This window comes from Acaromyces ingoldii (genome assembly GCF_003144295.1).
Source record: "Acaromyces ingoldii strain MCA 4198 unplaced genomic scaffold FA10scaffold_3, whole genome shotgun sequence".
NCBI classification, from domain to species: domain Eukaryota; kingdom Fungi; phylum Basidiomycota; class Exobasidiomycetes; order Exobasidiales; family Cryptobasidiaceae; genus Acaromyces; species Acaromyces ingoldii.
Window position 1 is genome coordinate 632,096 of NW_020290249.1, and position 27,778 is coordinate 659,873.

At 57.5% G+C, this 27,778-nt stretch overlaps 7 protein-coding genes and 1 non-coding gene across 8 annotated transcripts; 6 read left to right on the forward strand and 2 right to left on the reverse strand.

Moving 5' to 3' along the window:
- Positions 1-10: 10 nt before the first annotated feature.
- FA10DRAFT_279268 (hypothetical protein) lies at positions 11-5,965 on the forward strand. The gene is made up of 2 exons (XM_025523530.1): positions 11-4,879; positions 4,951-5,965. Exons 1-2 carry the CDS (start codon positions 469-471, stop codon positions 5,778-5,780), a joined length of 5,241 nt encoding a protein of 1,746 aa, XP_025377224.1. The 5' UTR covers positions 11-468; the 3' UTR covers positions 5,781-5,965.
- A 1,716-nt stretch (positions 5,966-7,681) lies between these two features.
- Positions 7,682-12,787, forward strand: FA10DRAFT_102787 (hypothetical protein). The gene is made up of 3 exons (XM_025517833.1): positions 7,682-8,512; positions 8,574-8,715; positions 8,768-12,787. The coding sequence occupies exons 1-3, from the start codon at positions 7,780-7,782 to the stop codon at positions 12,717-12,719; spliced, it is 4,827 nt and encodes a 1,608-aa protein (XP_025377225.1). The 5' UTR covers positions 7,682-7,779; the 3' UTR covers positions 12,720-12,787.
- Positions 12,788-13,069: 282 nt separating this feature from the next.
- On the forward strand, positions 13,070-14,835 carry FA10DRAFT_266547 (hypothetical protein). Its single transcript, XM_025521538.1, has one exon. It carries the CDS (start codon positions 13,130-13,132, stop codon positions 14,771-14,773), a length of 1,644 nt encoding a protein of 547 aa, XP_025377226.1. The 5' UTR covers positions 13,070-13,129; the 3' UTR covers positions 14,774-14,835.
- Positions 14,836-14,910: 75 nt separating this feature from the next.
- FA10DRAFT_t25 lies at positions 14,911-15,018 on the forward strand. Its single transcript has one exon. It is a non-coding gene; the product is annotated as a tRNA-Gly (tRNA).
- A 1,508-nt stretch (positions 15,019-16,526) lies between these two features.
- FA10DRAFT_102811 (FAD binding domain protein) lies at positions 16,527-18,947 on the forward strand. Its single transcript, XM_025517834.1, has 5 exons — positions 16,527-16,689; positions 16,743-17,314; positions 17,373-17,426; positions 17,479-18,582; positions 18,635-18,947. Exons 1-5 carry the CDS (start codon positions 16,557-16,559, stop codon positions 18,932-18,934), a joined length of 2,163 nt encoding a protein of 720 aa, XP_025377227.1. The 5' UTR covers positions 16,527-16,556; the 3' UTR covers positions 18,935-18,947.
- On the reverse strand, positions 18,775-21,260 carry FA10DRAFT_240587 (putative LYS4-homoaconitase precursor). Its single transcript, XM_025519213.1, has 2 exons — positions 20,982-21,260; positions 18,775-20,925 (listed from the first exon to the last, which is right to left on the reverse strand). The coding sequence occupies exons 1-2, from the start codon at positions 21,254-21,256 to the stop codon at positions 18,960-18,962; spliced, it is 2,241 nt and encodes a 746-aa protein (XP_025377228.1). The 5' UTR covers positions 21,257-21,260; the 3' UTR covers positions 18,775-18,959.
- Positions 21,261-21,434: 174 nt separating this feature from the next.
- On the reverse strand, positions 21,435-24,789 carry FA10DRAFT_301316 (hypothetical protein). The gene is made up of 2 exons (XM_025524967.1): positions 24,610-24,789; positions 21,435-24,529 (listed from the first exon to the last, which is right to left on the reverse strand). The coding sequence occupies exon 2, from the start codon at positions 24,482-24,484 to the stop codon at positions 21,506-21,508; it is 2,979 nt and encodes a 992-aa protein (XP_025377229.1). The 5' UTR covers positions 24,485-24,529; positions 24,610-24,789; the 3' UTR covers positions 21,435-21,505.
- Positions 24,790-24,907: 118 nt separating this feature from the next.
- On the forward strand, positions 24,908-27,772 carry FA10DRAFT_266550 (ATP-dependent DNA helicase). Its single transcript, XM_025521539.1, has 8 exons — positions 24,908-25,418; positions 25,474-25,856; positions 25,914-25,935; positions 25,990-26,649; positions 26,704-26,776; positions 26,837-27,137; positions 27,193-27,250; positions 27,311-27,772. Exons 1-8 carry the CDS (start codon positions 25,100-25,102, stop codon positions 27,688-27,690), a joined length of 2,196 nt encoding a protein of 731 aa, XP_025377230.1. The 5' UTR covers positions 24,908-25,099; the 3' UTR covers positions 27,691-27,772.
- Positions 27,773-27,778: the final 6 nt, after the last annotated feature.

Genomic DNA, 27,778 nt, shown 5'->3' on the forward strand with positions numbered 1-27,778 from the left:
CTGCTTGCATCTCTCTCCTTTCACCTTCTCCTTCGCGTTTGCACTGGCAGGCATCTCTCTCGCCGCCTCGTATACCCCCATCCCCTCTGATCTCCTTGCTTCTGCATCGAGACGAGGGCGCGGGTTCGCTCGAGGAGGCGCTGTCACGACCCCCTTTTCCTTCATCTTTTTCTCTCTTCTCACGACAAGCACCCTCTCTCGGAGCCCTTGATGGGTCTAGACGGTGTGACGATTGCTTTCATTCACGATTCTTGACGCTGTTCTCAACGCCTCTCTCTACGTCACCTCCAAGCGAGGAAACAGCTTCTCACGTCTCAGCTTTTGACGATTCTTTACACGACGTGCAAACGCCTTTCACGAGCAACACTGCTAGCCGGTGGTGCAGACGACAAGACACACGTCACTTCTTTCCAAACCGCCTCCCTTGCTGGTCAACGGAGGCTCAAAGCGAGGCATACATAGCATACAATGGAAGGAACTTCGACGGACAAGGGAAAGGGAAAGCGGAAGTCCCGCGATGACGAGGAGGCTCGCAGTGCAAAGCAGCGGCCTGCTGGTGGTGGTGGTGGTGGCGGAAGCAGTGGTGGCAGTGGTGGACGCGAAGAAAGGGAAAGAGGCGGCAATCGAGGCGACTGGGTAGATGCGTCGAGGCGCGATCTCCCTGGGTTTCCCCATGGACGGACCGTGGTGCCGTCGGGTATGAGTGCACCCGTTAATGAGGGAGAAGGACGGGTGTATCCTGCGACGGGCATCCTTCGCCGATCAGGCCCCGATGTCCGCAGGCTGTCCAACATCCCCGACCTCGAAGAGCCAGGACCGAGCGCGACGCCGATTGTCATGACGCCCCCGCCTCAGCTTCTCCCCTCTCCTGCGATCCAACAAGCTGCCACGTCTCGCCAAGACATGTCACGCACCCTACCCAGGCGCTTTGATCCTGCGACGGGCCGCGCAGCACCGTCAGACCACCGACGAGCGCCACTGCCCCAGTCCTTTGCTGCGCCGCCGTCGTCTTCCTTTCCCAACCCGTATGCGCAGGCGCCAAACAACAACGACCAGCGACGGAGCAAACCAAAGACCGCCGACATTCCTCCCACGCCTCCGCTGGTGCAACCCACGCCGGCATTTGGCACAGGCGCCCCGACGACTTCAGCAACGGCCCAGAGCCCACGTCGCGCGCTGCCGGCAATTCCGTCCGGTATGCCGGCGGCACAGATCAGCTGGGCTCAAGACCCCGCGGTGGACGAAGAGGGAGACGAGGAGGAGGAGAGCGACGAAAACAACCGTTGGAGCTCGGGGGAATCGACGCCGACGCCCACAGCGAGCAGCGTCGCGGCCGCGAGCGCCAGACGAAAGGAGGCGGCCAGGGACCTCGTTCCTGTCGCTCTTGTCTCGCCCGATCTCATGGCGGGCCCCGCCCCCAGAGTGTCGCTTGCTCGTTCGCCAGCTCCACGCATCCAGGCCCCGCAGCAGCAGCAGCAGCAAGCCGTGTCCTCGTCGAGCTCTCGGCCCCTCTCGTCTGGGTCGTCGCTCAAGCTGGCAGACGGACGAGAGGTGCCCACGGTGCGGACCGACTTTGATAACATGAAGCGATTCAGCCGGCCCTCTTCGTCTTCCCAGCCAACGTCGATGCCCGAGGCTCGTCGGGGCTTGGAGGGTTCGCAGGCTTCCCTTGGCCGTAAAAGCGCGCCGACGCCCGCGGCCGGTTTGCATGCAAAGGCCGGGTCGAAGCATCAGGGGCGTCGGAGCGACGATCCCCTACCTACGTCGACTCGGGCGCCAGACGCCCCCAAGCTCCAGCAGGGGCTGCGTTTCAACAAGTCCGACCCTGCCCTCGGCACGCCTGAACAAAGTCGCCCGGGAACGGGCACCGATGCTGCTGGCCACGTCGCGCCTCTTGTCCAGCCGAGACGCGCCAGGGATGACATCGCAGCGCTGCAGACTGCAGACCGCAACACGTTTGGACCAGATGCTTCGCTGTTTGAGCACGCCAACCGTGCTCTCCTTCGACACCAGGCGGAGCAGCAGCAGCAGCAGCAGCAGCAGCAGCAGCAGCAGCAGCAGAGGAGCTCGCGCGCAGCTCCTGCGACTCTTTCAACGCCCAATGTTCCAACGACGGCAGCAGTGGTGGACGCAGAGTCAGACGAGAGGCCTCGAAGGCCGTCGAATGTCGAGTCAGTCCGCCGAAGCTCATTCGGTTCAGGAACGACGGCACTCGACACCCCCAATCCCGAGCACCGTGACTCCATCGATGCCCTCTATCCCACCAGCGGTCGGCGTCGATCAAGCTCGCAAGACGAGGGAGCCACCTGGGGCCGAAAGGCAGCCGGCCTCGTCTCGGGCCTGGCTGCCCCGCCCAGCGATGTTCCCGAGCTCGTGGAGCCGTCTAGATCAGGGGCCAGCAGCCGACACCAAGGCCGCCATCGTCAGGGCCACAATGGGGACGGTGAAGAGTCGGACAGCTACCAAGGACACTGGCAACCTCATCAGCCAATGGTGGTGACGACGACGGCGAACGAGGCGAGGGGCGATGCAAAGCCGCCAGCGACCTCTTCGTCGCTCCGCTACGTGCCTATCCAGAACATCGCCGCGCCTGCACCCGCCGCCCTCAAAGGAGGCCAAGCTGCTCCCGCCCGTCCACTGACTGCAGGGTCCGTCACCTGGCGTCCGGGGACGGGGCAGACGCGCTTCTCGGCTCAGTCCTTTCGCACCCGCAGGCTCCCCAGTGGGCACGGCAACACGCCGGCGTGCCGCCAATGCTTCCGCGCCGGCTTTGACTGCGCCATGAACCTCCAGCTCGGCTCCGGCACCGGCGGCCGAAAGGCCTTTCAGGACTTTGTCAATGCAGGAGGCCTCGATGCAATCAGCATTCGTACCGGCGGACCCAACGACCACGATGACGGAGCGAGCATCACGGTCAGCCAGGCGCTCGGCCGCAACTACGTCGACAAGCTAGGAGAGGTTGCCTTTGGTGAAAGCGCGCTTAGTCGCCCAGTCACGCGCGGCGTCGTCGACGACATGCTCGAGGAGCGTGGCAGAGTCATGGCCGAACAGCAGCGCAGCATGAGCGTAGAGAACTTTCTCGCAAGTCTAGCAAAGGCAAAGCAGGAGCAGGACGACGAAGACGAGCAGCGGGAGCGTGATGCACAGCTGGAGAGAATGGGCTCCGAACTTGCCAAATCGGCAGAGCAGCCAATGGACAACCGGGACGGAGCCGCAAAAGAGGCGGCGCCCAAGTCGTCGATCATGACTCGTCCACGGGCAGTGACGCCCTCCGTCGCTGGGCAGCAACAGACGATGCAGATCGATCCAGAAGACTATGCCAGCCACGGACCCTCTTCTTCCACCTCGACGCTCTCTGACGACCTCTACTTCTTGGCCGATCGCTGGTCGGTGACCAGGAAGCTGTGGCAGCTCACTGTTCTCTGCGTGTGGGTCTTTGTCATTCAGGCCCTCGATGCCGGCTACACCACCTCCTTGGAAACGATCGCAAGAGATTTCCAGACGATGCCCATCTCGCTCATGACTGGCCGCATGGCATACCTGTGGGGCGAGGGAGGCGGATTGCTCCTTGGGTCCAGCCTTTCCATCCTGGGCCGACACCGCGCACCAATTTTCTCGACCTTGGCGATGGGGGCCGTTGCCATCATTGCCGGTTTTGCGAGAAGCGCAGTGGTGCTGACGATCCTCCGTGGTGCGATGGGCATGGGCGCAGGCATCTTCCAGATCATGGTCCTCGGCTCCATTCTCGACATGACGACGACGAGACGCGCGCGATGCGCCGCAACAATGTATCTGCTGGCCTGGGGCATCGCTGGTCAAGCCTCGGGTCCCTGGATCGCGACCTTGGTCATCTCCATCAGCAATTGGCGTTGGCTATACTGGACGACGACAATCGCTGCGGCGGTATTCGCCGTCCTTGCTGGCACGTTCACTGCTGAGACGGCGCATGAGACTTCCTACCGCGACAAAGTGCTCGAGATTCGTCGGCGCCCTTATCACCTCTATCCTCCCCAGAAGGGACAGCAGAGCACCCTCCAACAGGAGCAGCAAGAGCAGCAGCGCGAGACGCCCTGGATGTCCGAGCCACGAAGGCTGATTCGGCTGCGACACTATTTCCGCTTCTACCTCTGGCTCCCGTACCTCGTCCTCTTTACCCACGTCCTTGTCTTGCTCAGCGGCGCCATCCTTGCCGTCTTTGTCGGCTCTCTCGTCCTCGTCCTTACTGGACTGCCCGATGTGCTGACGTCCAGGCACGGCTTCTCGCAGCATCTCGCCAGCGTGACAATTACTGCGTGCGTGGCAATTGGGTGTCTCTTGGCTGCTCTGGGCGCCCTTTTACTGCTGCATTGGCCAACGATTTCTGGAAAGGAGCCACCGTCCAATCGAAGCCGGCTACTGTTCATCGACGAGAAGGGCTACATTGATACATCGAGGCCGGCGCACCGACCGGAATTGCTTCTTCGTACCGCTCTCGTTGGCTCTCTTTCCAGCTCTGTGGCCCTCTTCACGCTTGCCCTGACGGCCACGACAATCAACTGGATCTTTTCCGCCCTGTCACTCGTCGTCGCCTGCGCGGGCGTCACGCTGCTGGCCCTTGGCATCGTAACGTACCTCTTCGAATCGTACTACCCGGCTGCAACTGCCGTTCTGGGCGAAGTCATCGCTGAACCCGACGATCTGGGCCCAGCGCCTGGCTTTGGCCGCCGTCACCGAAGCTCTTCTCCCTCGATTGTGAGGCGGGAGGATGAATGCACGCTCATGTCGGGCGCAGACGAGAGCGGGAAGCGATGGCCGATCAAGTGGGCCCTCTACTCGATTGCGGGCGCGCTCAATGTTTCTTTCTTCATCGGTGGTCTCATGACGCTCTTGGGCATGTTTGGTGAGTCTCAGCCATCTTTCCAGTTACTTCCTTCCTGCTATGAACACTAATGAACATTGCTCTTGCTCCAGCACGAGGGCTGCGATTCGAGATCTTGGCCGTCATCGTGGCAAGCGCCAGTCTGGGCACCTGTCTCCTCGTCGTCATTCTCGTCCGATTTGGAAGCGCGATGCGACACAACATCTTTGTGCGCATCGCAAAGACGGAGCAGCACCTCTGGCTCAAAACAAAACGCCACACCATTTCGACTGCCCCATCGCTGTCGCGCAGTGGAACGGTGGACTTCACGGAACGGCAGCGCTCGCACCGACAGGAGTCGCAAACGCGAGAGAAAGCACATGAAGGACCCGCCCCTGTAGAGCCAGCATCGAAGCTCAAGAAGCTGCTCCTTGTCCCTGTCAAAGAGTACTGGAAGCCGACGAGACGATCAGAGGAAAGCAGATTAGGGGAGGGAAGAGAACGTACTCTCGAGATATCTACCCCAATTATGCAAGAGGCAAGCTGGGACATGGTACAGCACCAGACGCCGGGCCAGACCGACAAGCTAGCGCCCATGCCAACGCTACGGGCGGAGCCCAGGAGCCCCTCGACGCCCGTCACATTGAGGAAGCCAATTTCAGATCAGAGGCTGACGTCGCCCGGCTGGATCCGGGCGACAAGAGCAAGCAACGAGGAAGACCCTTACTCGCCACTACCTGCTACGACAAAGTCATCGACGATGCTCCCACGTCAGCCTCCTTCTGCCCAGACCGCAGACATGTACAGCCCAATGCCTGACTGGGTGTCGCGGAGAAGGGAGAGGCAGCCATCGACTGGCGGCATCGACCTGAGCCCGCAGCAACCCCCTCGCGCCCACCCGCAATGGCTTAGACGACCGAGGGACCGGAGCGATACCTTTTAATTCCCGTCTTCTCTTCACGATGCACATATTCGACGCTGATGATTCCGACGAGGTCTTTTCTTTTTCTTCTTCTTCTTCTTCTTCTCTGTTGATGCTTGAGACGTCTCGTACATGAAAAGTTCTTTCTTTGCGTTGATCGCTAGAAGCTTACGTTGTTGCAATGTCATGATGTTTCCTCCTCTCTTTGGTTCAAAAAAGACGGGTGATTGTCGTACGCCCCGAAGGCGTATCGAATACTTGCTTCCGGTTCACTGTGCCAGCGACTCAGCTATAAGCCTTGGTACGACGCCAATATCTTTTCCGACTCACCGTGCAAGAAGATCTTCCTTCTTCCCTCCTGAGGCAACGGCGGCGGCACGAGACCAAGGAGCCCGCCATTGATGAGAGCCCATGCGATCTGCCTGAACGGCGGCGTGCCGCGCGACATGCGAGCCAGGAAAAGGCTGGCAGAAGTGACAAAGGCAAGGATGATGGCGTTCATGTTCGGCGAATTTTGAGTGAGAGGAAATGGTGCTGTTTGTTTCAATCGAAAGAAGGAGAGAAAGTGGGAGTCCTGCTTTAAGTAGTTTTGCACAAGGTGAAAAGATGGGGCTACAGAAAGCACTCGAACAAGATGATAACATTGCGACACGGGGTTGGTTACGCCACGACAAGAAAGGAAGGAGGACAAAGGGAAGGATGAGACAAACGGAGAACAAACAGGTGACAATAAGGTGCAATTGCCGGGGTATGGCTGCAACTTCATAGTGAGGCGAGAAGAAGTGAGAGCGCCTTCGATCTTTGCAACGTCACCGCAGGCGCAAGCTGCGACCATGAGTCTCAGCGCCATTACCCCAAAAAAGAGCAGTACCCCATATGGAGCTGGTGCTGGACCCTACTTTGACGCGACACGTGAGCCGAAGAAGCGCGGAACAAAATTAGGTTCTTTCTTTCGCACCTTGTGTCCTGCCGCGCCCCCGTTCGAGGACCGCCACGGCGAAAGCTGCCCCTCAAAAAAGATGAATTCGGCTGGGCAAAACTTCTATCGCTTTGCTAGAACGGCGGCGGCAGCCGCAACGGCGCCGCCATCCCGCTCGGTCCATCATTAGCGCGATCGTGATTGAGCTGGGAGGACTTAGTATCTACGTCGCCCAAGAGCACCTCACGTTCGGCAGCTGACAGCGGGACCCCTCCCTTTTCATTGGACATCCGGCGTGCCATGTAATGCTGAGAGCCCAGAATAGCTTGCGCGCCCGAATACAATACAATTTGCCCATCGCGAGGAATTTCCACCAAAAAAAAAACTTTTAAAAGTTAAACCCGTCTTTAGACCTGTGCCGGTCAACTCCCTACCTACCGTAATAAAAACCAGTAGTTGCTGGGGAAATGCCTGCAGGCGGTCAGAGCCGCATTTCTACTGCCAGTAGAATTAGTTACAGTTGCAGTACTGGAGTACTAGAAGTAGTACTAGTGTAGTGTAGGACGGCAGAGGATCAACAACTTCTTAGTTCACAGGGGCGGCGATGGAATTGACAATTCAACCCTGCCCGTCTATTACTGTCAGCATCACCGTTTTTCCCCTCGGCAGCTCTCGATTCATCACCATCGCCCTTCCGCTTGTCTTCCTCCTCCTCCTCCCTCCTCGTCTCGCTACCTGACCCTTCTTTGCGTCCCTTTGACTTTTCGGAGGCTCCTGGATCTTGGCTCGTCTGTCTCCTCAGCCGATTCTGCTTCAGGGCACAAAGAGCGAAGCCGCATCGCTTTCGTCCGTGACGAGCCGATCCTCCTCTCGCCCGTCGTCTCCTCTACCCTTGAGGCCCGCATACGCAAAGGGGAACCACATTCGCTTAGCCGAGATCTTCTCCTTTCTCACCACCAGCCACTGGCAAGCGGCGCGAGTCCGCACATCGATCTCAGCTCGGCGGGGAGCGAAATCGGCCTTCTTTTCATAGACGTACAAGAAAAAATAATACCTCTTCCTCACTGACGACCCTTCAACGACGTTCGACAAATTGCCAAGATGGCGCCATCCTCGGACAGCTTTCCCCTCGGCTACATCTACTCTTTGCCGCCAAGGCCAAAGATTAGATCGCTGGGAGATCACCTGGCTGAGCACATCACCGACAATGGGCGCATCACGACACTCATCGATGCTATTTGCTCGACGCCCAACCCGGCGCTGTGGTCGCCAGATCTGAATCGACCACCGATCGACCATGCGACAATCAAGCGGTTCATGAGCTCCTTTATCCTGCCCTCAACGAGAGCACCCCTTGGCCCCAACGATCGCGTCATGATGGCCCTGCCTACAGGGCCTGAAAACGCGCTGGCCCTGCTCTCGGTCGCCGCCTACCACACATGCGCGCCTGTCAACGCGAGCTGCACTGCAGGCGAGCTGCGCGACGACGCGGTGCGCCTCCGTGCAAAGGCCGTCGTCACGACGCGCGACGCTGCTGAGCGACTCGAGGTGGCCTCGCTGTACCACGAGGAGAACATGGAGATCATCTTTGTCGAGAACCGGACGTCCGGCCCGGCCGGGCTGTTTGACATGAGCATGTTTGGCCAGCAGGGGCTCGCATCCACCAAGGGACGGCGTCCTTCGCAACCCCACGGGCTCGAGCATCAATCGCTGGTGTTGCACACATCGGGCACGTCGGGAAAGAAAAAGGTGGTGCCCTACTCGCTCAGGCACCTCATCGTGGGCACTTCATGCGTCGTGCAGAGCTGGGACTTGAGACCAGAGAGCGTGAACAGTGAGTCTTTACAGCTCGATTCCCCTAATTTTCCGCGTTGCTGACCAGCCCGTGACACCAGTGAACATGATGCCCTTGTTCCACGTCGGTGGCATCGTCCGTAATTTGTGGGCGCCCATGTTTTCGGGAGGAAGCGCAATCATGTGCTCTGGTTTCGACGCAAACGTTTGGTGGACATTGGCAAAGCAGCTCGGCGCGACATGGTGAGTCTCGTTTCTGCCCATATACACGACGTTGGCACTGACCATTTTCCAGGTACTATGCCGCACCCACGATGCACCACGCCATCCTCGCATCCAAGCCAGAGGGCGTCAACACGGCAAAGGACACGAGCATCAAGATGATCGCGAATGCTGCAGGTGGATTGCTGCCCTCGCTGGCTGTGCAGCTCAAGGAGACGTTCGGGGGATGCGCTGTGCTGCCCTCGTACGGCATGACAGAGTGCATGCCGATCGCCTCGCCACCGACAAACTACCAGCTGGACAGGCCCGGTTGCTCGGGTGTGGCTTGTGGTCCCGATCTCTCCATTCGCGATCCTTTTGACCGTGAAAAGGAGCTCCCTGTCGGGCAGACGGGTGCTGTTTCGGTCCGGGGCCTCCCTACCTTCTCTGGCTATGAGACGTCGACCGATCCGTTCGAGCCCCTTGACACTTCGAGTTTCTCCAGCGAGGGCTGGTTCGACTCGGGTGACATGGGCCACATGGACGCTGACGGGTATCTCTACATCACTGGCCGAAGCAAAGAGATCATCAACAAGGGTGGCGAGGTCGTGTCGCCCTTTGAGGTCGAGGAGGCCATCACACAAGCCTGCAAAGACCGGGTCAAGCAGACGTTGGCCTTTTCCATCGAGCACAAGGTCCTTCAAGAGACGATTGGTGTCGTCATTGTCCCGGTCCCTAACCAGCCCCGCATCGGACTGGCCGAGATCCAGAACCTGCTGCGATCCCATTTGCACCCGTCCAAGTGGCCCTTTGCTGCCGTCTACATGGACGATCTGCCCAAGAACCAGGCAGGAAAGCCGCTGCGTATCAAGCTCGGCACCCGTCTCAACATCGGACCACTTTCGGACGATGTGCCAGCGCTGCAGCGTCACTTTGAGGCCAAGGCGCCGGGCAAAGAAGTCCCACTCTCGGAGCCGATTCCCTGCAACCTCGTCTCGGTCGACGTGCGCGCCGTCGAGCGGGCTTGCTACCGGATTCCTGGCGTCATCGAGGCGGCGGTGCGTCAACGCAAGGATGGTGCACCAGAGGCCTTTATTCACGTCGAGGAGAATGCCGAATATGATGCATCGGACATCGATCGAGCCCTGGCGCAGGTCCTGCATGGCTACGTTGTTCCCAACCCGCTCCACGTCTTCCGTTCACCGCTGGCCAAGGTCAACGGTCGCATCGACTTCCAGACAATGGAGGACGAGGTTCGCGCTCAGAATGCATCGTCGATGTCCCGCACCGCCCTCGTCGTCCGTGACATTATCGCTCGGCTCCTGGACACCGAGTCTGGCACGATCACGGCCGAGTCGGACTTCTTCTTGCTCGGTGGCAACAGTCTGCTCCTTGGCCGTCTTGTCCACCTGATTCGAAAGGAGACGGGTGCCTCGCTCGAGGTGTCTACCCTCTTCAACAACTCGACCGTCGAGGGCATTGCCAGTCTCATTGAAGACGAGCAGGGCATCGATGATGACGAGTACGACATGGAAGATGGCTTCATGCAGGAGAAGGGTGGCAGTGCGTTTGCAAGCGCTCACCGGTACGACGACGAGGCGGGCGACGCCGATCCCGCCTTTGCCAGCCACGGTTACAAGCCTCGAAGCCAGACGCACCCATGGGTTGTCTTGGTGCAGCTGATCCCCATCCTCTTCTTCTACCCCTTCAAGGCTGCCTGGACCTGGACGGTGATTTTGCACGGCCTTGCCTTCTCGGCCTACTACATCGACGACGTCTTCTGGGAGCGCGTTGGTGTTCTGCTGGCCTCTGTCATCATTGCTCGATTCACCAGTCGAATCATCTGTCCCGTCACCGCCATCGCTTTCAAGTGGCTCGTCATTGGTCGCTACCGTCCAGGCAAATACCCAATGTGGTCCAACTACCACCTTCGATGGTGGCTCGTCAATCAGTCGCTCAGAACGGCTGGTAAGGGCCTTTTCGGTCTCACGCCCTCTCTGACAAAGACGTACTTTAGGCTGCTGGGCATGTCCATTGGTTCAGATGTGCAGATCGACCGGTTCGCCAAGATGGCAGAGTACGACCTCATCACGATTCACGACGGCGCAAGGATCGACAAGTCGCTTGTTCGAGGTTTCTGTGTCGAGCGGGACGGCTACTTCAGGCTCGAGCCCATCATCATTGGTCGCGACTGTGTCGTAAACACCTTCACGCAGATCTCGCCCGGTGCCAGACTGGCCGACGGCACGGTGTGGGGCCCGCAATCGTCCTCGCACGAGGAGCCATCGAGCGATGCGTATGCGTCGTACAACCGGAACGCTGTGCCCACGCCAAATGGAGCCCTCATTGCCTTCATCGGTGTTCCCATTCTCCTCGTCATCCGAATCATCTGCTACGTTCCTTGGTTTGCTGCCCTCTTCATGCTCCTGTCTCAGCCCTTCGAGTTCAACCACCACGACTCGGTCAAGGGCGTCATTGCCTGGTTCGCCTACCCTCGTCGTATCGGCTGGCACTACGTCGCCCGTGTCGTGCGAAACATTATGCCGCCGCTCATCAACCTGGTCCTGGGCATCTTGCTCAAACGTATCATGGGCCTCAATCGCGAAGGGTCGATGCGCAACGCCACGCAGATCTCGCTCCTCCGGCGCTGGCTCAACAGCCAGCTTCTGTCGCAGCCCAACATCCGCCGCGCCATGGCAATCCTGGGTACCCACTACGAAATGACTTCGGTCATCTACCGTGCCATGGGCGCCAAGGTTGGCAAGCGGGTCTACTGGCCAGGCAGTGGCATCTACTGCCCCGATCCAGAGCTGCTGGAAATCGGCGACGATGTCGTCTTTGGTTCCAGATCCGAGGTCTTCACGTCGGACTCGATTGGCTGGGCGAGGGTGCGCGTTGGTCGTGGCGCCATGATTGCCGATCGTGTCGTCCTGCTGCCCGGCTGTACCGTGGGTCGACAGTGTGTCATGGGCTCCGGTGCTCTGGCGGTGCGAAACGGTCACTACGAGGAGCACACGGTGTGGATGGGTTCCAAGAATGGCTCGGCCGTCAGCTTCGGCAAGGCAGCCCGGGAAAACAAAGAGGCCGGCGTGCCGGCGGATGAGGAGACGATTACGCCGTTTGGTCGAGCATTCTACAAGCGCAAGGCCACCTTCTTCGTATTCCCTTACCTCATGCTCGTCGCCATCAACGTCATCGTTGCCATCTTCTCCTCGGGCTACTGGGCTACAGCCGCCGTTGGCACCGTCCTCTCGCTCAATATCCTGAGATCAAACTTTGAATACGTCAGCACCGCCATCTTCAGCGACCACTGGTACCGCCCTGGGTTGGTATACGCATTCATCGCCATCTGCTTCGTCATTATTCTTAACATTCAGGCTTTTATCGCCTTCCTTTGGGTCATTGGGACAAAGTGGGCCGTCATCGGCCGTCGTCGCGAAGGCCGGTACGACTGGGACAAGAGCAGCTACTGCCAACGGTGGCAGCTCCATCTCACCCTTCAACGTCTGCTTGGCAAGGGCTTCGGCGGTCACCTCATTGGCCACATCTCCGGCACATGGATGGCCGTCTGGTACTTGCGATCGCTGGGTGCCAAGATCGGCGACGAGTGTGCCATCTGGGCAGGTGGCAAGCCAAGTCTCCAGCTCACCGAGCCGGAACTCGTCACGATGGGCAACCACGTCAACGTCGATGACTGCTCCATTGTTGCTCACATCAACTCAAGGGGTCGATTCTCGCTAAACAGGCTCATGATTGGCGACAACTGCGCACTTCGAACCGGCAGCCGATTGCTTTCGGGTGCAAGCATGGAGCGAGGGTCGATGCTCCTTGAGCATACTTTGATCGCATCGGGAGAAATTGCAGAGGCGAACAGTGTCTACGCGGGCTGGCCCGCTAGGCAGCTGAGGTTACGCAAGGCTGTACAGAACAAGCAGCCCAGCTCGGCACTCTACCAGAATGGTGGCCCACACTCGGCAGAGAGCTCTTCATACAACCTCGGCAGCGCCTCTGGTCCCTCGACGCCTGCTCTCAACTCGTACAAGTAGTCTGTCTATAGCATCACTTCACCCAACCCCCTTCATCCCCAGCATACCTCTTGTCAACTGTCTCACAAGTCAAGGACAATCTCTCCCGTCACACACAAACACAAACACACGCAAACGAACAGTCTTTCTCTGTCTTTTAATTCTCTCTTTCTCTCTCTCGCTTCCATCTTTTCATTCCTGTGTCGTTATCTTCCTCCCTTCCTCTCTCTCTCTCAAAAATGGCAATTGTTTCCAGGATAGCAGCTTTAGACTGACGTTGGAAGAGAGAGAGCGCCTTCGGCCGACGGGAGTCGGAAGCGGCGTTTTCTTCTCTAAAGTTTTGGACCACTTTTTTCCCTCTTGACTTTTGCAGCCAGGATCCAAGAAGCTAGGACGAGGGCGGTCTAGGACAAGAGGAACGAGAAAAGAGAATGGCGGAGTCGAAAGAGGCGGCGCTGGACCTTGCGGAGCTGCGAGCGCAGATGCAGCTGGACCGAGCGAAACTGACGGACAGCATCCTTGCCAAATTCACCGCTTCGTCATCGTCGTCGTCGGCTGCGAGCAGCGCCAAGGGCAAGGGCAAGGACAAGGGGTCGCCGATCGGAGAGGGCGCAACGGCGGGAAGAAAGTTCCGGCCGGCGACGCTCGGTCTCGGTGCAGAGATGAGAGCAGAGGATGAGCGCAAGGGCGCAGCAACGAGGGAGGATCGGAGGCTGGTGGGCTTGCTTAAAGGGAAGAAGAAGCCTATGGCGGAAGGCGCTGGGACTGGGTCAAGGAGCAAAGCAGAGGAAATCGACGACGATGAAGAAGAAGCGGGAAGGGCGGCAGAGGTGGAGGCAGCTGCGGGCAGAAAGAGGAAGCAGGGTATTGTGGATCCCTTCGCCGTGGGAAACAAGAAGAAGAAGAAAGAGGTCCAAGGTGGCGCGGCCGTGAAGAGCAACATGCCGGGAAAGGAGTCGCACTTGGAATCAGAAGGGATTGTCGAGGCTAATGCCAATGAAAGCACTAATGGCGAAGTAGAAACGGAAGGGCTGTCGAAGGCCCAGAGGAAGAAACTTAACAAGAGGAGGCGGCTGGAGGAGGAGCAGGCAAAGGCTAGACTTGCTCCCGAAGGAGACCTAGGAGCGGCAAGGGAGGCCACGGAGGAACCAGCAAGAACCTCGCCACCGCCACAACCGACAAGCAATCAGATGGATGCCCTAACGGATCACCAGCAGTCGCTCCTCTCGCACCTGTCCGGCTCGCGCTTCCGTCAAATCAACGAAACACTCTACACCTCACCCAGCGCTGCTGCTCTCGCCATGATTCAGGCAGAGCCAAGTAAGCTGCAGGAGTACCACCAGGGCTTCCGAAAGCAAACAAAGTCTTGGCCGGAGATTCCCGTCGAGAAGATTGCGAAGATCATTAAGGATCGGAATGCGCCGCTCCTGGTTGTGGATTTGGGCGCTGGCGAGGCCATCTTGGCAAAATTGCTTCGTGAGCCTCAGCCTTCAACGTCAATAGGAAGCAAGGCAAAGAAAGGCAAGGGCGAGGACGTTCCAGCGGCAATTCGAGTTCTGAGCTACGATCTTCTGGACAGCGAGGACGGTTGGGTGAGAGGTGTCGATGTCGCTCAGGCTGGAGGCCTTCCGTTGCCCGGCATCGTCGGGGAAACCAACGGCGCGCGAGTGCGGCGTGCTTCGAGAAGCGAGTACCAGGATCCAGCCATCGCCGACATTGCCGTCTTCTGTCTCAGTCTCATGGGCACGAACTGGGTCGAGATGATCATCGAGGCCCGCCGCGTCCTTTGCCCAGGAAAGGGTAGCCTCATTGTCGCTGAGGTCGCCAGCCGTTTCACCAATATCGACGAATTTGTCAAGCTTATCGAGTTGCTCGGTTTCCAGCTCGTCTCGAAGGACGCCAAGAACACCCACTTCAGCTTGTTTGAGTTCCGGAAGTTGAGTGACAAGGAGCTCTCTTCTCAAATAGGCGGCTTAGCCTCGATCAAGGACGACGAAACAGAGCGCAGAGAGACCAAGATGCTCATTGAGAAGGGGCGAACTCTCTTAAAGCCATGTCTGTACAAACGACGATAGCCAATTGCGACGATTTGACGAAACAGGACGAAACAGGATTGTGAGAACGATGTGAGAACAATGAACATCATCAGTTCATCCTACGCCGACAATGTAGAAAGGTTATATCATTCTTCTCTGACTTTGTTTGGAGCATTGCGGCTGTCTTCTAGAGGTTTATGATGCTACTTTCCCATTAATGCCGACTTCAGTGAGGTAGGAAAAGAAAGCAAGTAGCGACCCGGGTTCGAATCCCGGCAGCCGCAAAGGTTTCTTTTTGGCCTCGCGAGAACCTTCACTTTCTTTTGCTGTCGATCGTCGATCCTTCTTATTGCTCTCCAAACAAGTATTTTTCGTCACAGAAGGCTTCTGGATCCGTTGGATTAGTGGCAAGCCAGTAGGGTGAGAGCTCTAGGTCGTTCGTGCCGAAAATAGTATCCCAGGTTAGTTAAGCCGCGACTGAAGCTCCGCCCGCATCGATTGTTTTATTTTTACTTTCTCTGGCTAGCGTTGCTCCTTGCCTTCCGCCGGTCGAAGAAGGGCGGTGGACCACTGTGAAGACGGGATCCGGGAGCCTCCTGATGTTGCTTTTGGAATCTGACTAGAGAAAATGGGAACGCTAGGCGAGGTGCATTGAATTTGGTCCCTGTTTTCCCCCATTACTGCTGTCAGCTAGCTAGGCTAGTACTACTATCGTCCCCTGTCAGCAGCCGACTGTGTTACGAAAATAAAATCGGCCGGCGGCAGCATGTGCGGTGGTGCGAAAGCGAGGGACAGCGCATATCACTTTGAAATTCACTTTTTTGACAGCCAGTGGTGCTGTAGTTACGGGCGTACGTCGTCATCGATCGGATGGAGAACTTTCTGCTCTCTCAACCACCTGTAACGATACAGGGTAGGGAGAGTGCTTCCCCATCACGATCACCATCATGGGCTCGCACATCTTCCAGCTTCTTCTACTTCTTCTTCTTTTCGTTGTCTCCTCGCTGGTCGGGTCATCAGCGTCGGACAGACACAGCAGCGACAGAGGAAGCCTGAACCCGCAAGAACTATGCGGGGGCAAAAAGATGTACTATACACCATTGGTCAGATCGCATGACCAACAGGAGCTGGGCGTTTGCGACAGCTCTTGCAAGGCCCTCGATGACCGTGTTACCCTCTCGACTTACCATTCGCCTCGCGAGGAGAGTCCACACGATATCCTGGCGCACGTCTCACACCCAATCAACCGCCGTATGGCTTCGTCAAAGCGTCGGCTCCTCGTTGCTCGGTCTCCTCACAAACGGGGAGCATCGTCATCGACGGCCTTCAAGTGCGATGACACCAAGACCCTGCCGGAAGACGGCGTGCCCGACGAAATTGCTGGCAATTTTCCCTTCAATTCCATGACGTGTTGGGTCATGGACGGTGGCGACGGCTATGAGGCACAAATCGCCTTTGAGGATGCGTGCAACCAAGCTCAAGGCCAATTCACAAATCCATACTACAAGACGTGGTAATCACCACCCCTCGATGCGTTGATCTGCTCCGGCATTTGGATCCGCACACACAGCACAGTGACTCTGCTCTTATTTGACGATGACAGCACCATCCGACTCTGTATCCTCATTTGTAACATTATCTCAAACATCATTCAATGCGCTGATATCACTTCCTTGGTGCTAAACACGGCAAAGAGCCGCCTCGAGCAGTTGGCAATGAGTGGGTGGAGAAGACCAGCTAGCCTCTTTTTATTTTATTTTTTGCGTGTGGGGGAGTTACGCTCTATTTTACGCCTCCTTTCTTCTGTCTCTTCCTCACTTCCATGACGGCCAAGCATTCGTATTGTGACATCTTAATTGTCGGTGCAGGCCCAGCTGGGCTCATGGCAGCAACCTGGGCAACTGCTCAGGGGCTGGGCGCAACGACACGCATCATCGACAAGCGTAACGACAAGAGTGAGTATTCAGTGCCTTGACCGGTAAGAAGCAGAGAGCTGAGCCAGGTTCAGTCTTTACGGGGCAGGCCGACGGCTTGCAGTGCCGCACGCTTGAAGTCTTTCAGTCCTTTGGACTGGCCGAGGATGTTTGGCGCCAATCGAACCACATGCTTGAAATCTGCCTGTGGAATCCAGACGAAAACGGCCGACTGCACCGATCGAGCCGGATCCCTGACACGATTCCAGGGATATCGCGATGGCAGCAGGTGGTCCTGCATCAGGGCCGCATTGAGCGACTATTCCTGGACAAGATCAAAAAGAGTTCTGGTGATCAATGCCGGGTCGAGCGGGGTGTACTGCCAGAACAGCTTGACATTGACGAAAGCAAAATCGATGACCCTACCGCTTATCCATGTACGGTCACCTTACGTCAGCTGTCCGACGAAGAAGCAACACCGCCGCAGCTAGGGAAGAGCGCCCCCAATGGTCTGTTTCGAAGTGCACTTGCGCCCGACGATACGCCTACCTTGCTCCAGAACAAAGCCGGGCAACGAGAAGTTGTGCATGCCAAATACGTGATTGGCTGCGATGGGGCTCACAGCTGGACAAGGCGCAGCATCGGATCAAAGATGGAAGGCGAGTCAGTGAGTAATCCCTTTTCGCAGTCCGCCTGCTCTGGACTGAGTTCAAAAACTTCCTCAGACCGACTTTGTATGGGGTGTCATCGACGCTGTTCCCATCACCAACTTTCCCGATGTGAGTCCTTAGCCACAGGCCATTTGAAGAAGCAATGCTCAATCAAGTCAAGGTCCGCAATCGATGTGCGATCCATTCACAAGACTCTGGCTCCGTCATGATCATTCCCCGTGAAGACGGCCTAGTGCGCTTTTACATTCAGATCTCGCACTCGATTCAGAACGTCGATCGAAACACAATCACCTGGGAGGCTATTCTTGGTGCGGCCCAGAAGACTTTCGCCCCGTATACATTGGACATTCACCCAAACGACGTTTCGTGGTGGACAGCCTATGTCATTGGACAAAGGACCGCTGATGACTTTGCCAAGTTTGATCGGGTCTTCATTGCAGGCGATGCCTGTCACACACATTCACCAAAGGCCGGTCAGGGCATGAATGTCTCCATGATGGACACGTACAACTTGACCTGGAAGATCTGCTCCGTTGTCAAGGGCCACTCTCCCCGTTCGATTCTCAAGACGTACCAATCGGAACGACGAAAGGTGGCCATCGATCTCATCACGTTCGATCACAAATTCTCACGCCTTTTTTCGGGCAAGCCGGCCAAGGATGCCGCGGACGAGGCCGGCATCTCGCTCGACGAATTCAAGCATGTCTTTGAGACGGGCAATCGGTTTGCGAGCGGCACATCTGTCAACTACGGGCCATCGCTCATTGTCGGAAAACGGGCTGAAGAGAAGCAGGACGACGGTACGGCCGTGGAGGAGCCTGGCGCGCTGAGCAAGCCGGAGCTTAGCTCAAACAGAGCAGGCGAGACTCGTATTGAAGTTGGCAAGCGCCTTAACACGGCCCAAGTTGTCTGCCAGTCCGATGCCAGACCGTGGCAGCTCGTCGATTGGATGCCCTCAGACGGACGCTGGCGCGTTCTCGTGTTCTGCGGCGATATTCGAAACGGAGCGCAACTGAGCAAAGTCGAGAAACTTTCAGAGTACCTGGAACACATCTTGGTGCCACAGTACACGCCCGAGGGGGACGACGTCGACTCCGTAATCGAAGTGTTGACCGTGAGCAAGTCGCCGAGGCTCGAGGTGGAGCTCACGGACTACCCCAGGGCCCTGAGACCCTTGACGACTCGGTGGCATCAGCCGGGGACTGGTGGAACTGGCCAGAGCAAGGTCAAGAGCCAAGACTACTGGAAAGTCTTTACCGATGATGTAAGTATGCCTCCTGCTCTACCTTTACACTCCCTGACATTGGTTCCTGAAGGATACCTACCACGAGGGCCACGGTCACGCCTACGAAAAGTACGGAATCGACTCAAGAGGAGCGACTGTTGTTGTTCGCCCCGATGGCTACGTTGCCTTGCTGATCTCGCTTGAGGATCATGCAGCCCTTGGCGAGTTCTTCTCCCGATGCCTGCTGCCAGCAAGTCAGCATCTTTGGACTCGGTCCCGGGGAGCAGCAGAAGCCGTCGAGGAGACAACCATCAAGCACGACGAAAGCCAACTCAACAATCCTCTAACAAATGTCGGTCGAGAAGCAGCAGTGGGCATTGGTGCAATCTAATGATATCATTTTTTTTCCGAGCTAGCTATGCCCCAATCCGAGCCTTGACCCATTGCTCTAGCCCACCCTCTGTCCAGATCTCCTGGACGGCTGTCCCGACGCCCGCCGGTCTCGTCACGTAGACCTTATCCTCGCCCGCTCGCCTCAGCACTAGTTTGCCGTCCTTGCTCGAGACGCTGACCTCGGCGTCCTTGAGCAGCACGCTGATCTCGCCCTCGTTTTTGCCCCCAAATCCTCGCTGCCCTTCCTTTGCAAATTCTCGCGTCAGATCCTCGACGAGCTGCGGGCACTCGAGGCAGACTAGTCCATTGTTGATGGCGTTCCGCTTGAAAATGTCACCAAATGAGCCGGCCAGGACCATGGGCACCCCTGCATGCTTGAGTGCCGTGGCCGCCTGCTCTCGGCTCGAGCCCGTCCCGAAGTTGTAGCCACCAACAAGAATGACTCCGCTCTTTGTCTCTGCCTCTGCCTCTGACTGGCCAGACGAACGCAGCGAGGCGACGGTCGCGGCAAACTGCGGGTCGTAGTTCTCCATGACGACCTGCGCTTGTCGTTCGGGCGTGATGTCGTCTTGGTATGTGTACTTGCCCGGGTAGATGCCGTCGGTGTTGAGGTTGTCTTGCGGCGCAAAGATAAGGGGCCCCTTGAAGAGGGCAGGGAATCCAGGCAGGAGAGGCGTGTCTTGTGCCTCGGAAGGTGCAGGGCTCTCTGCCGAGATTTCGGAAGCGGCCGTCTGGATCGAGAATTGCAAGGCATCAGGACCCGGCAGTAGCGCAGGGTCCAGGTCGGCCGGTCCGCAGATCTTGCCCTCGACGGCGCTGGCGGCCACGACGGCAGGCGAAGCGAGGTAGGCCTGGGCCTTTGGGCTTCCCATCCGTCCCTTGTAATTTCGGTTCGTCGCCGAGATGCCCACCTCGCCGTCCTCCAGCAGACCGACGCCCAGGCCGATGCAGGGCCCGCAACCAGCCGGCAAAGGCTTTGCACCGGCAGCCATGAGCGCGCCCCAATCGCCCGATTCCTCACTCTGGCGCTGCACAACGCTGCTCGCTGCTGCAACATAGAACTCGACACCGGAAGCAACCTTTTTGCCACGAATCACATCGGCCGCTGCCTTGAGGTCCGAAGCGCGAGAATTGACACACGAGACGAGGTAGGCCTTTTGGATGTCGATGTTCTGCGAGGCAAGCGTGGTCAAGGGTGTGCTGACCTTGACGCTGTTGGGTCCGCTGACGTGTGGCGAGAGCGTACTCAGATCCAGACGGAGGTGCTTGGAGTAGAAAGCGTCTTGATCAGGCTTGACCAGGTTCCGCGAGAGGTTGTCAAGGCGTTCCATGTTGAGTCGAGGGTGCGCGGCAGAGAGAGAGGGCGAAGAGCCCATCTGGAAATTGAGCTTGTCCATCTTCCTAATGACGCCTTCGTACCACGAGAGCGTCACATCATCAACGGGAAAGACGCCAGCCAGGGCGCCCCACTCTGTCGTCATGTTGCTGATTGCCAAGCGCTCGTCGATTGTCAAAGCCGACAGGCCGCTTCCGGTGAATTCGATGGCCGCGTTCAGAACCTGGTCCTCGTTGAAGTAGCCACAGAGGGCCACAATGACATCCTTTCCCGTGACGCCAGGAGGGAGCTGACCGCTCAGCTCGACCTTGACAACCTCTGGGATCTGCCACCACGTCTGGCCCGTGGCCCAGATTGCTGCAGCATCGGTCCTGACGACGGGTGTCCCCACACAGCCCACGCCTCCATACATGTTCGAATGGCTATCCGAGGCGACGGCAAGCGTCTGAGGAAAGGCATAGCCTTCCTCCACCATGACCTGATGCCCAATACCTCGTCCCGCGGGGTAGAAGTCGATGCCCTGCTGGCGGGCAAATGTCTCAATCTTGCTGTACTTTTCCAGATTCTTGGCCGTCTTGTTCTGAACGTCGTGGTCGAGCGCAAAGACGACCTGCGAGGGATCCTTGATCTTGGTCGCTCCGATGGATCGGAATCTGCGCTTGGATCAGTCTCTGCCCAACGAGATGAAAGGTAGCAAGGATTGACTCACTTGGAAATGCATGGGCCCGTGTTGTCATGCGTCATAACGGTCCCCGGACGGATACTGACATAGTCGCCTGCGCGAACCTTTTGCCCCTGACGAAGGTCCACGGCGTACCGCTGGACAATCTTTTCGATGAACGATTGCGGCGTCGCACCAGCGGGCATGGACGTGTGTGAAGCTAGACCTCGCCTTTGGAGGCACTGCTGCCGAGCAAGGCTTGCACATGGCATCGGTCTCGACGATGGCCCAGCGGCGCGCAGCAACCTCGATGCGGCGCCCATCGTTACGATCGAAGATCTTGCAAAGATGTCGGGGAGAAGATCCTTTGCGACTTTTCCTTTCTGATTTCCCCTCGATTTTTCAGAGACCGGATCGGACTTGAGCGGCTTTCGCGTTCTGCCCCAATGAGGATGCTTTGATTTTCAAGAGCGCGTACAGTTCTTTGGACGACCAGGGCATAGTTGAGATGGTATTCATTAAAGAAACAGATTGCAGAGGGCAACAGTACGGATGATTGTCGATACACGGACTTATCTCGGACCAGCCTTGCTGCCTGGTCGGAGGCTTCGGAGCAAGGCGGCCCTCGTTGAAGTGGAAAAGGAGGGATTGGTGGTGGTACGAGCGCTGGAATTGGAGGCCGCAAAGGAAGGAACGCTGGCCTTGGAGGACAGGGCACTAAAGGAGCTCGCTGCTTCGAGGTGTTGTTCGCCTAGCCCACGCGAGGCGACACCTACCGTGTGTGCCCTCGAGCGTCCGTGGCTGCTGCTCGATGCTTCGCTCTTCTCGGCCCTTTCGCTGCGCGTTGCTGGCGTATTCAGCGAGGTAGTGGCGGAATCACGTTCCGAATTGGTGGGCGAGCCAATGACGGTGCCAGAGTTTCGCCATTGCCTTGTCGTGGGCGTTTCTGGCGCTGCTGCCTTTTTGCGGCTGTCCGGAATAAAGGCATCTCGAGCTGCCTGAGCAAAAGACAAGCCGCGGGACCTCATCGACAATTTCTCCCGGCCATCTCGACCCTCTGTCGCGGGGGCCGAAGACGTCTGGTCCCATCTTTGAGGCTGAGCCTGCGTCGGCGAACGCCGTCGCAGTCCGCCCACCTCAATTCCCTCGCCCGGCAGTGTGACCGGCCTTTGTCGTTGCCTAGGCTCAACCTTCTTCATGAGACCATAGCTGAACCCTCTGAAGCCTTCGCGGGTCTGGATTGACTCGTCTTCACTCGCGCTGCTCCATCTATCGGCATTGTCGAAGTCGCGCTTGACGCCTGGAGGACGCAATCGAGGCCTTGACAGTGCATTGCGCCCACCACGGCGACCTGCTCTACCGGGCAGAACCGTGCCACCCTGCCCCGCAATCGTAGCTCTGGCCAGAGCCCGCCTTCTCCACTCTGCGACTAGGGCCGTGCTCTCGACCTCCCCTCGATGGCTGTATGCGTACAAGAGGTAGCTCCTTGCTAGAGCGTGGAAGAAGGCGCTGAAGTCGAGATGGGTGATGCAGCGCATCGACAATGTCTGCGCAACCGAGTAAGGATCATCGTTTTGCGATGAGCCAAAGGCGATGGTGATAATGTCTGGACTAGACTGCAATTTCAGCCTGGGCAGCGTCACGCCGTCTGCACGCTCCGAAGCCACCCATCTGGCGCTCGACAATGGCCAAGAGTCGAGCTCGGCAGTCGGTTCGCCGTCCACCGGACGAAGCGGTTTGCTGCGATGCATGTAGAGCTGACGTCCTCGAATCGACATCCATCGCAGCTTCCACACGCCTAGGCCGGCCTTGATGGCCTTGTTGGACCCACTTCCAGGCTTGAATACGTAGCAATAGCCCTCGCAAAAGGGTTCGAGGTAACGGAGGTTCGTCGTCGGATTTGGCAATGGCTGTCGAGGCGGAACTCGGGACCTCGATCGAGGGAGGTAGATGCGATCCTGAGGAGTGGCCAGCTGTACCTCCAGCAGCTCAAATGGCCGGATTCGGTAGCTGGCCACGGTGAGGTGGTCCTTGAGCAGCTGACCGCTCGAGTAAGAGTAGAGGCAAAAGTGGCCGGACATGGGATGCTGTAGCTTATCATTAGCCTTGGAGATTTCGTCGAGATTGACGCCGGCCAGCCGTGTTATTTGCCTCATGCTGCTCGGAGTAGAATTGATCTTGGAAGGACTTGAAGCAACGTGGTTGCTGAGTTTGGGCGTGGCCAGTGAGTCAGAAAGCTGCCGCTGCATGGCCACGTCTGCCGCCGTGACGGTACCAGACCGTTCCCTTTCCGATGCGCGAGACGGAGCGTTCAGACGCCCGCTAGGATCTTTCTCTTCAGAGATCAAGCTCTCGACGGAGAGGTTGGCCTGGTTTGCGCCAACCGCGTCTGTGGGAGTCTGAGGCCGCACAGTAAATAGCGGTGCGTCCAAGTGATGTTCGCTATCGAGACTGTCCCTTGGCTCTCTAGCTGGCCGGTTCACGTTGGTATCGGACCAGGAGCTGATGGCACGGAAGAGAGGCACATCGCCTGCCGAAGACGAAGAGTTCGTCGCGCTGAGCGTGGGACTGAGAACTGCCATGGCTTCCTGCTCCTTTCGCAATGCCTCCTGGTTGCCCTTTAGTACGTCTCTTTCATCAAAGTAATCCAGGTAGGATGTCTCCTCCGCCTCCGTATTTTCGTTACGCCCCCCATCCTGGAGAGCAAGTTTTGGAGCATCTGCTTGCGGCGGCATTTGAGCATCAGAAAGAGGCATTGTGCTTCTGCCATGGTCTGCGCTCGACGCTTTTGCCTCGGTAGAGATGGCACGACCGTTGAGGTTGCTGCTGCCGCCGCCATCGATGATTGCATTGAGCGAGGACATGCCCGTTCGTGTCCGAGCTACTCTGTGGGACAAGGGCGTATTCTTGGGTGTCGCCGCATGAGTAGAAGACGATGAACTCGCAGGGGTGACGGACTTCACCCCAAAGGAGGGCGACGATGGCATGCTCTCAAGATGCCCTTGGCCTGCCAGCGTCACAATACCAAATCTGCCTCGCCCACCTCTGCCAGGATCGCCGCCCAAGAGATCCGTCGCCGTGGCGTACCTGTCCTTGACTTTGCCCTTGCCCGGCTTGCTCGGGGAAGCCCAATTGTCGCCCAGTAGATCTGGCGCGGAGAGGTGAGTTGAGGACGTGTTCGTAAGTGTCTGGGTCGGCGATCGCGCAACAAAGGCCTTGGGCATCGAGCCCGCCCTTGAGGCATTCACGTTTTCGTAGAAGCTATGATTGAGTGTCGGGTCATACGAAGGCAACTTGACCTTTGCCAAGATCTTGTCCTTGACGGCTCCCATGCTGCTCCTCACATCGATTTTGGTCCTGATCCAGACGTCCTTGGGCACAATTCGGACATATACAGTGATGAGCCATCGCTCGCGCTCACTTTCGTCGATCGTCTGGTCCTCGCCTGGCCCTGAGCGGTATTGCTGCTTTGAAGGGGTCCCCATCAGTTTCTCGCCCAACGACCGACGAGTCGTCGAAGACGCGACGGAAGTGGAAGCAGGCTTGTCCATGTTTGAAATGCTTCTTCTTCTACATGTGCCGCCCTCTATCCGATCCTGCTCCATCCAATCAACCTTGGAACAGTTAGCCTGTGGCCGTGCAGGATATTAAATCCTTGTGTGCAACGATAACTCACGCTGCATTGTCCTAGGTCGTGTGGGCGTGTGGCCAAGGGAGCTGGTGATCGGTGCGAGCCGCGATCTCCTCTCTGTTCCGCGAAAGGAACGCCCGGAGCACGCGCGATGTTGGCACGCTATGATCTTGAGTCACCCCACTACTGCTACTGGGGCGCACTGGTGCGGGGAAAAAAGGAAGCCGCCGACTTTGGCAGGAGGAAGCTATCGAGCGAGCTACTGGCGGCGGATTAGGCGGCACACGTGTCGAATGTTTTAGCTCGTTTTCCCGCGACAAGTCTTCGCGCAGGAACAACACAACGAACCGATTCTCGACAAGTGAAAGGCCGGTTCGATTCCTTTCACAAGATAGAGTAGCGAGAGTAGAGTTTGACACCGGTGCAGGGTCCGAGCAAGGGTGTGTTTGTGTGGGCTAAATTGAGCGCTCGGGGCCTGTTAGGGGCCGCCGTGCAAGGTCGGGCCAGCTGAGCGCGGGTCGTTGGGCGCAGAGGCATGTCGGCTGGCAAGGGCAAAGGAAGGGAGGATGATGAAGTCGTTCGCTTGACCGAAGAAATCTCGTCCATCGAAGATCAAATCAAGTCCTTGCAAGATCTTAAGAAGTCCGTTGTGGCGCAGAGAGAGCGCAGGCTCAGCAATCGCCCGTCGACGGCTTCCGGACCGAGCTTGCCAGGGTCTGCGATTCCAGCGACATCGAGTCTGGTCGACTATACCAGGAACAGCTTCGATTGGAGCGATGAATTGCTGCCTAGAGCCAAAGCCACCTGGGGCATCGAATCGTTTCGGTCCTGCCAGGAAGCCGTCTGCAATGCAGGTAAGCTTTCATATAGTTGAGACTGGAGACTTTTGCTGACCATCTGCTACAACAGCCCTCGATGGCCGAGACGTCGTCTGCGTTATGCCGACTGGGGGCGGAAAAAGCCTGTGCTACCAGCTGCCTGCCATCTTGAGCGTCGGCCTCACCCTCGTGGTCTCACCGTTGATCTCGCTCTCGACCGACCAGTGCTGGCACCTCCGCGAGGCGAACATTGCGTGCGAGATGATGCACAGTGGAAATACGAGGGAAGAATCCACGAATATCCTCCAGCGGGTCAAGATGGCTGGTACCTCTCCAAAAGACCGCATCAAAGTGCTGTTCGTCACACCGGAACGGGTCGTAAAGTCGAAGACTCTGCTTGCCTCTCTACAGAAGTGCTACGAACGAGACCAGCTGGCGCGCATCGTCATTGATGAAGCACATTGCTGCAGTCAGGTGAGCCATTTTCCTCTGCTGATGATGAAGCTCTGGCTCACCGCTGGTGGAGGACAGATGGGCCATGACTTTCGACCAGGTTGGTAAAGACAGAAACAGCGCCATTTCTCCCCAAGGCTGACCTATTGTACAGACTACAAAAAGCTGGCCATCCTACGCAAGATCTACCCGGGTGTGCCAATCATGTGCCTCTCGGCAACGCTCTCTCCGAGGGTGCTTGGGGACGTGCGTAATATCCTCGGCCTCCCACCCACCGTCGATCCAATCCACGCCATGCCCAACAAGACTGTTTATTTCACAGCTCCGCTGCACCGGCCTAACATGCACTACAAGGTTCTAAACAGGCCGAGTCTGGCAAAAGATGCCAATGAAGCAATTGCAAAGTGGATAGAGGAGCACCACGCAGGTCACAGCGGCATCGTGTATGCGCTGAGCAGGAGCGACACGCAAAAAATGGCTGACGCCCTCAACGAGATCAGTCAAGGCCGTATTCGGGCGGGCGTGTACCATGCCGATCTTGAGGACGCCGAAAAGAAGCGCATTCATCATCATTGGCGCGACGGCAGAATCAAGGTCGTCGTGGCAACGATAGCTTTCGGCATGGGCATCGACAAGGGTGATGTTCGCTTTGTGCTCCATGCCTGCATCAGCAAGTCGATCGACAGCTACTATCAAGAAACTGGTCGAGCTGGCAGAGACGGTCAAGATGCAGACTGTGTACTGTTCTACCGCCCCGCTGATGAGGCCAGAATCAGTGGTATGGTGGCTGGCGAGCCAACAGGGCAAGAGAAACGTTCGTAATCCACACCTTTTAGCTGCTTACGTTGCTGACCTCTTGCCACCCCAGTACGCTCGATGCTGAGCTACGCTCAGAGCACACGATGCCGCAAATGCCTCTTCGGCGACTATTTCGAAGACCGGTGCGTGCGTGTCCGTAGCTTTCGGTCAAGCAATATTTCGCTGACCCCTTTCCCTGGCAGCTTCGGAAACGACGGTGCTTGTGGTACATGTGACAATTGCACCTCCCCACTCGAGGAGCAGGATTTGACGTTGGAAGCCTGGAAGACGATCAAGGTCATGGAAGAAGTGTACGACGAAGGAGGTCGGATCACATTGGCAGGCCTCGCAGATCTCGTCCGTGGACTCGGCGGAGGCCAGTATACAGTCGTCGATTCGACCGTCAAGAAGCGGGCCAAGGATCGAAAGGGCGCGAAAGCCAAGCAAAGTGGATTCGTCGATCTGGATGCGACGTGTGGGGGCAAGGTTGTTCTGAGCAAAGATGTGAGTACCTATTCAGGTTGAGGCCCGAGTTGGTCAGCTGTTGATCCAGTGACAGAACACCGAGCGAATGTGCATCGAGCTCCTCCTCAAAAATCTCCTTGCCGACGAATTTAGTGAGTGTGTATGTATCTTGAAACAAATGTCCTTGAGACTGACGAAGGGGAGAACTCCAGACGCCACGGCCTATTCAGTCAACGTCTACGTACGACCAGGACGCGATGCGCTGCGCTTGTCTCGTCTCTCTCTCGACGAGGTGCAAACCAAATCAAATATGGTCAAGGTGACAGTGACTGACAAGAAGAAAGGAGCCGGTACGAAGCGTACAAAAAGAGCAGGCCCGTCTTCGAGGTCTGGTGCGGAGAAGGAAGAGGATGACGTAGAGGCAGAGGAGGAGGTGCAGCTCAACCATAAACGATCACGAAAGTCTGGTGCTGACCCTGCGCCGGGTAGCAACGACGTCAAAGAGGGAGAAGAAGCGGAAGAAGATGGCTGGCAGGTGCTGCACACGACTCGGACAGCCATGTCAGACCCCATAGAGATTGACAGTGATTAGGAGTAGCAAAGTTAGACGGACGAATCATCACACCCATGTAGCCATAGTCACAGAGCCATCTATCACACCAAGATTACGTAAGAAACGT

Coding starts and splice junctions, on each gene's coding strand:
- FA10DRAFT_102811 (XM_025517834.1), top strand. CDS start 16,557: ATGACGGCCAAGCATTCGTATTGTGACATCTTAATTGTCGGTGCAGGC. Junction 17,315..17,372: donor CAAAGATGGAAGGCGAGTCA/GTGAGTAATCCC, acceptor AAACTTCCTCAG/ACCGACTTTGTATGGGGTGT. Junction 17,427..17,478: donor CCATCACCAACTTTCCCGAT/GTGAGTCCTTAG, acceptor AATCAAGTCAAG/GTCCGCAATCGATGTGCGAT.
- FA10DRAFT_266550 (XM_025521539.1), top strand. CDS start 25,100: ATGTCGGCTGGCAAGGGCAAAGGAAGGGAGGATGATGAAGTCGTTCGC. Junction 25,419..25,473: donor GGAAGCCGTCTGCAATGCAG/GTAAGCTTTCAT, acceptor CTGCTACAACAG/CCCTCGATGGCCGAGACGTC. Junction 27,251..27,310: donor TCTCCTTGCCGACGAATTTA/GTGAGTGTGTAT, acceptor GGAGAACTCCAG/ACGCCACGGCCTATTCAGTC.
- FA10DRAFT_301316 (XM_025524967.1), bottom strand. CDS start 24,484: ATGGACAAGCCTGCTTCCACTTCCGTCGCGTCTTCGACGACTCGTCGG.
- FA10DRAFT_102787 (XM_025517833.1), top strand. CDS start 7,780: ATGGCGCCATCCTCGGACAGCTTTCCCCTCGGCTACATCTACTCTTTG. Junction 8,513..8,573: donor GAGACCAGAGAGCGTGAACA/GTGAGTCTTTAC, acceptor CCGTGACACCAG/TGAACATGATGCCCTTGTTC. Junction 8,716..8,767: donor AAGCAGCTCGGCGCGACATG/GTGAGTCTCGTT, acceptor ACCATTTTCCAG/GTACTATGCCGCACCCACGA.
- FA10DRAFT_240587 (XM_025519213.1), bottom strand. CDS start 21,256: ATGGGCGCCGCATCGAGGTTGCTGCGCGCCGCTGGGCCATCGTCGAGA. Junction 20,926..20,981: donor ACGGGCCCATGCATTTCCAA/GTGAGTCAATCC, acceptor ATCCAAGCGCAG/ATTCCGATCCATCGGAGCGA.
- FA10DRAFT_266547 (XM_025521538.1), top strand. CDS start 13,130: ATGGCGGAGTCGAAAGAGGCGGCGCTGGACCTTGCGGAGCTGCGAGCG.
- FA10DRAFT_279268 (XM_025523530.1), top strand. CDS start 469: ATGGAAGGAACTTCGACGGACAAGGGAAAGGGAAAGCGGAAGTCCCGC. Junction 4,880..4,950: donor GACGCTCTTGGGCATGTTTG/GTGAGTCTCAGC, acceptor CTCTTGCTCCAG/CACGAGGGCTGCGATTCGAG.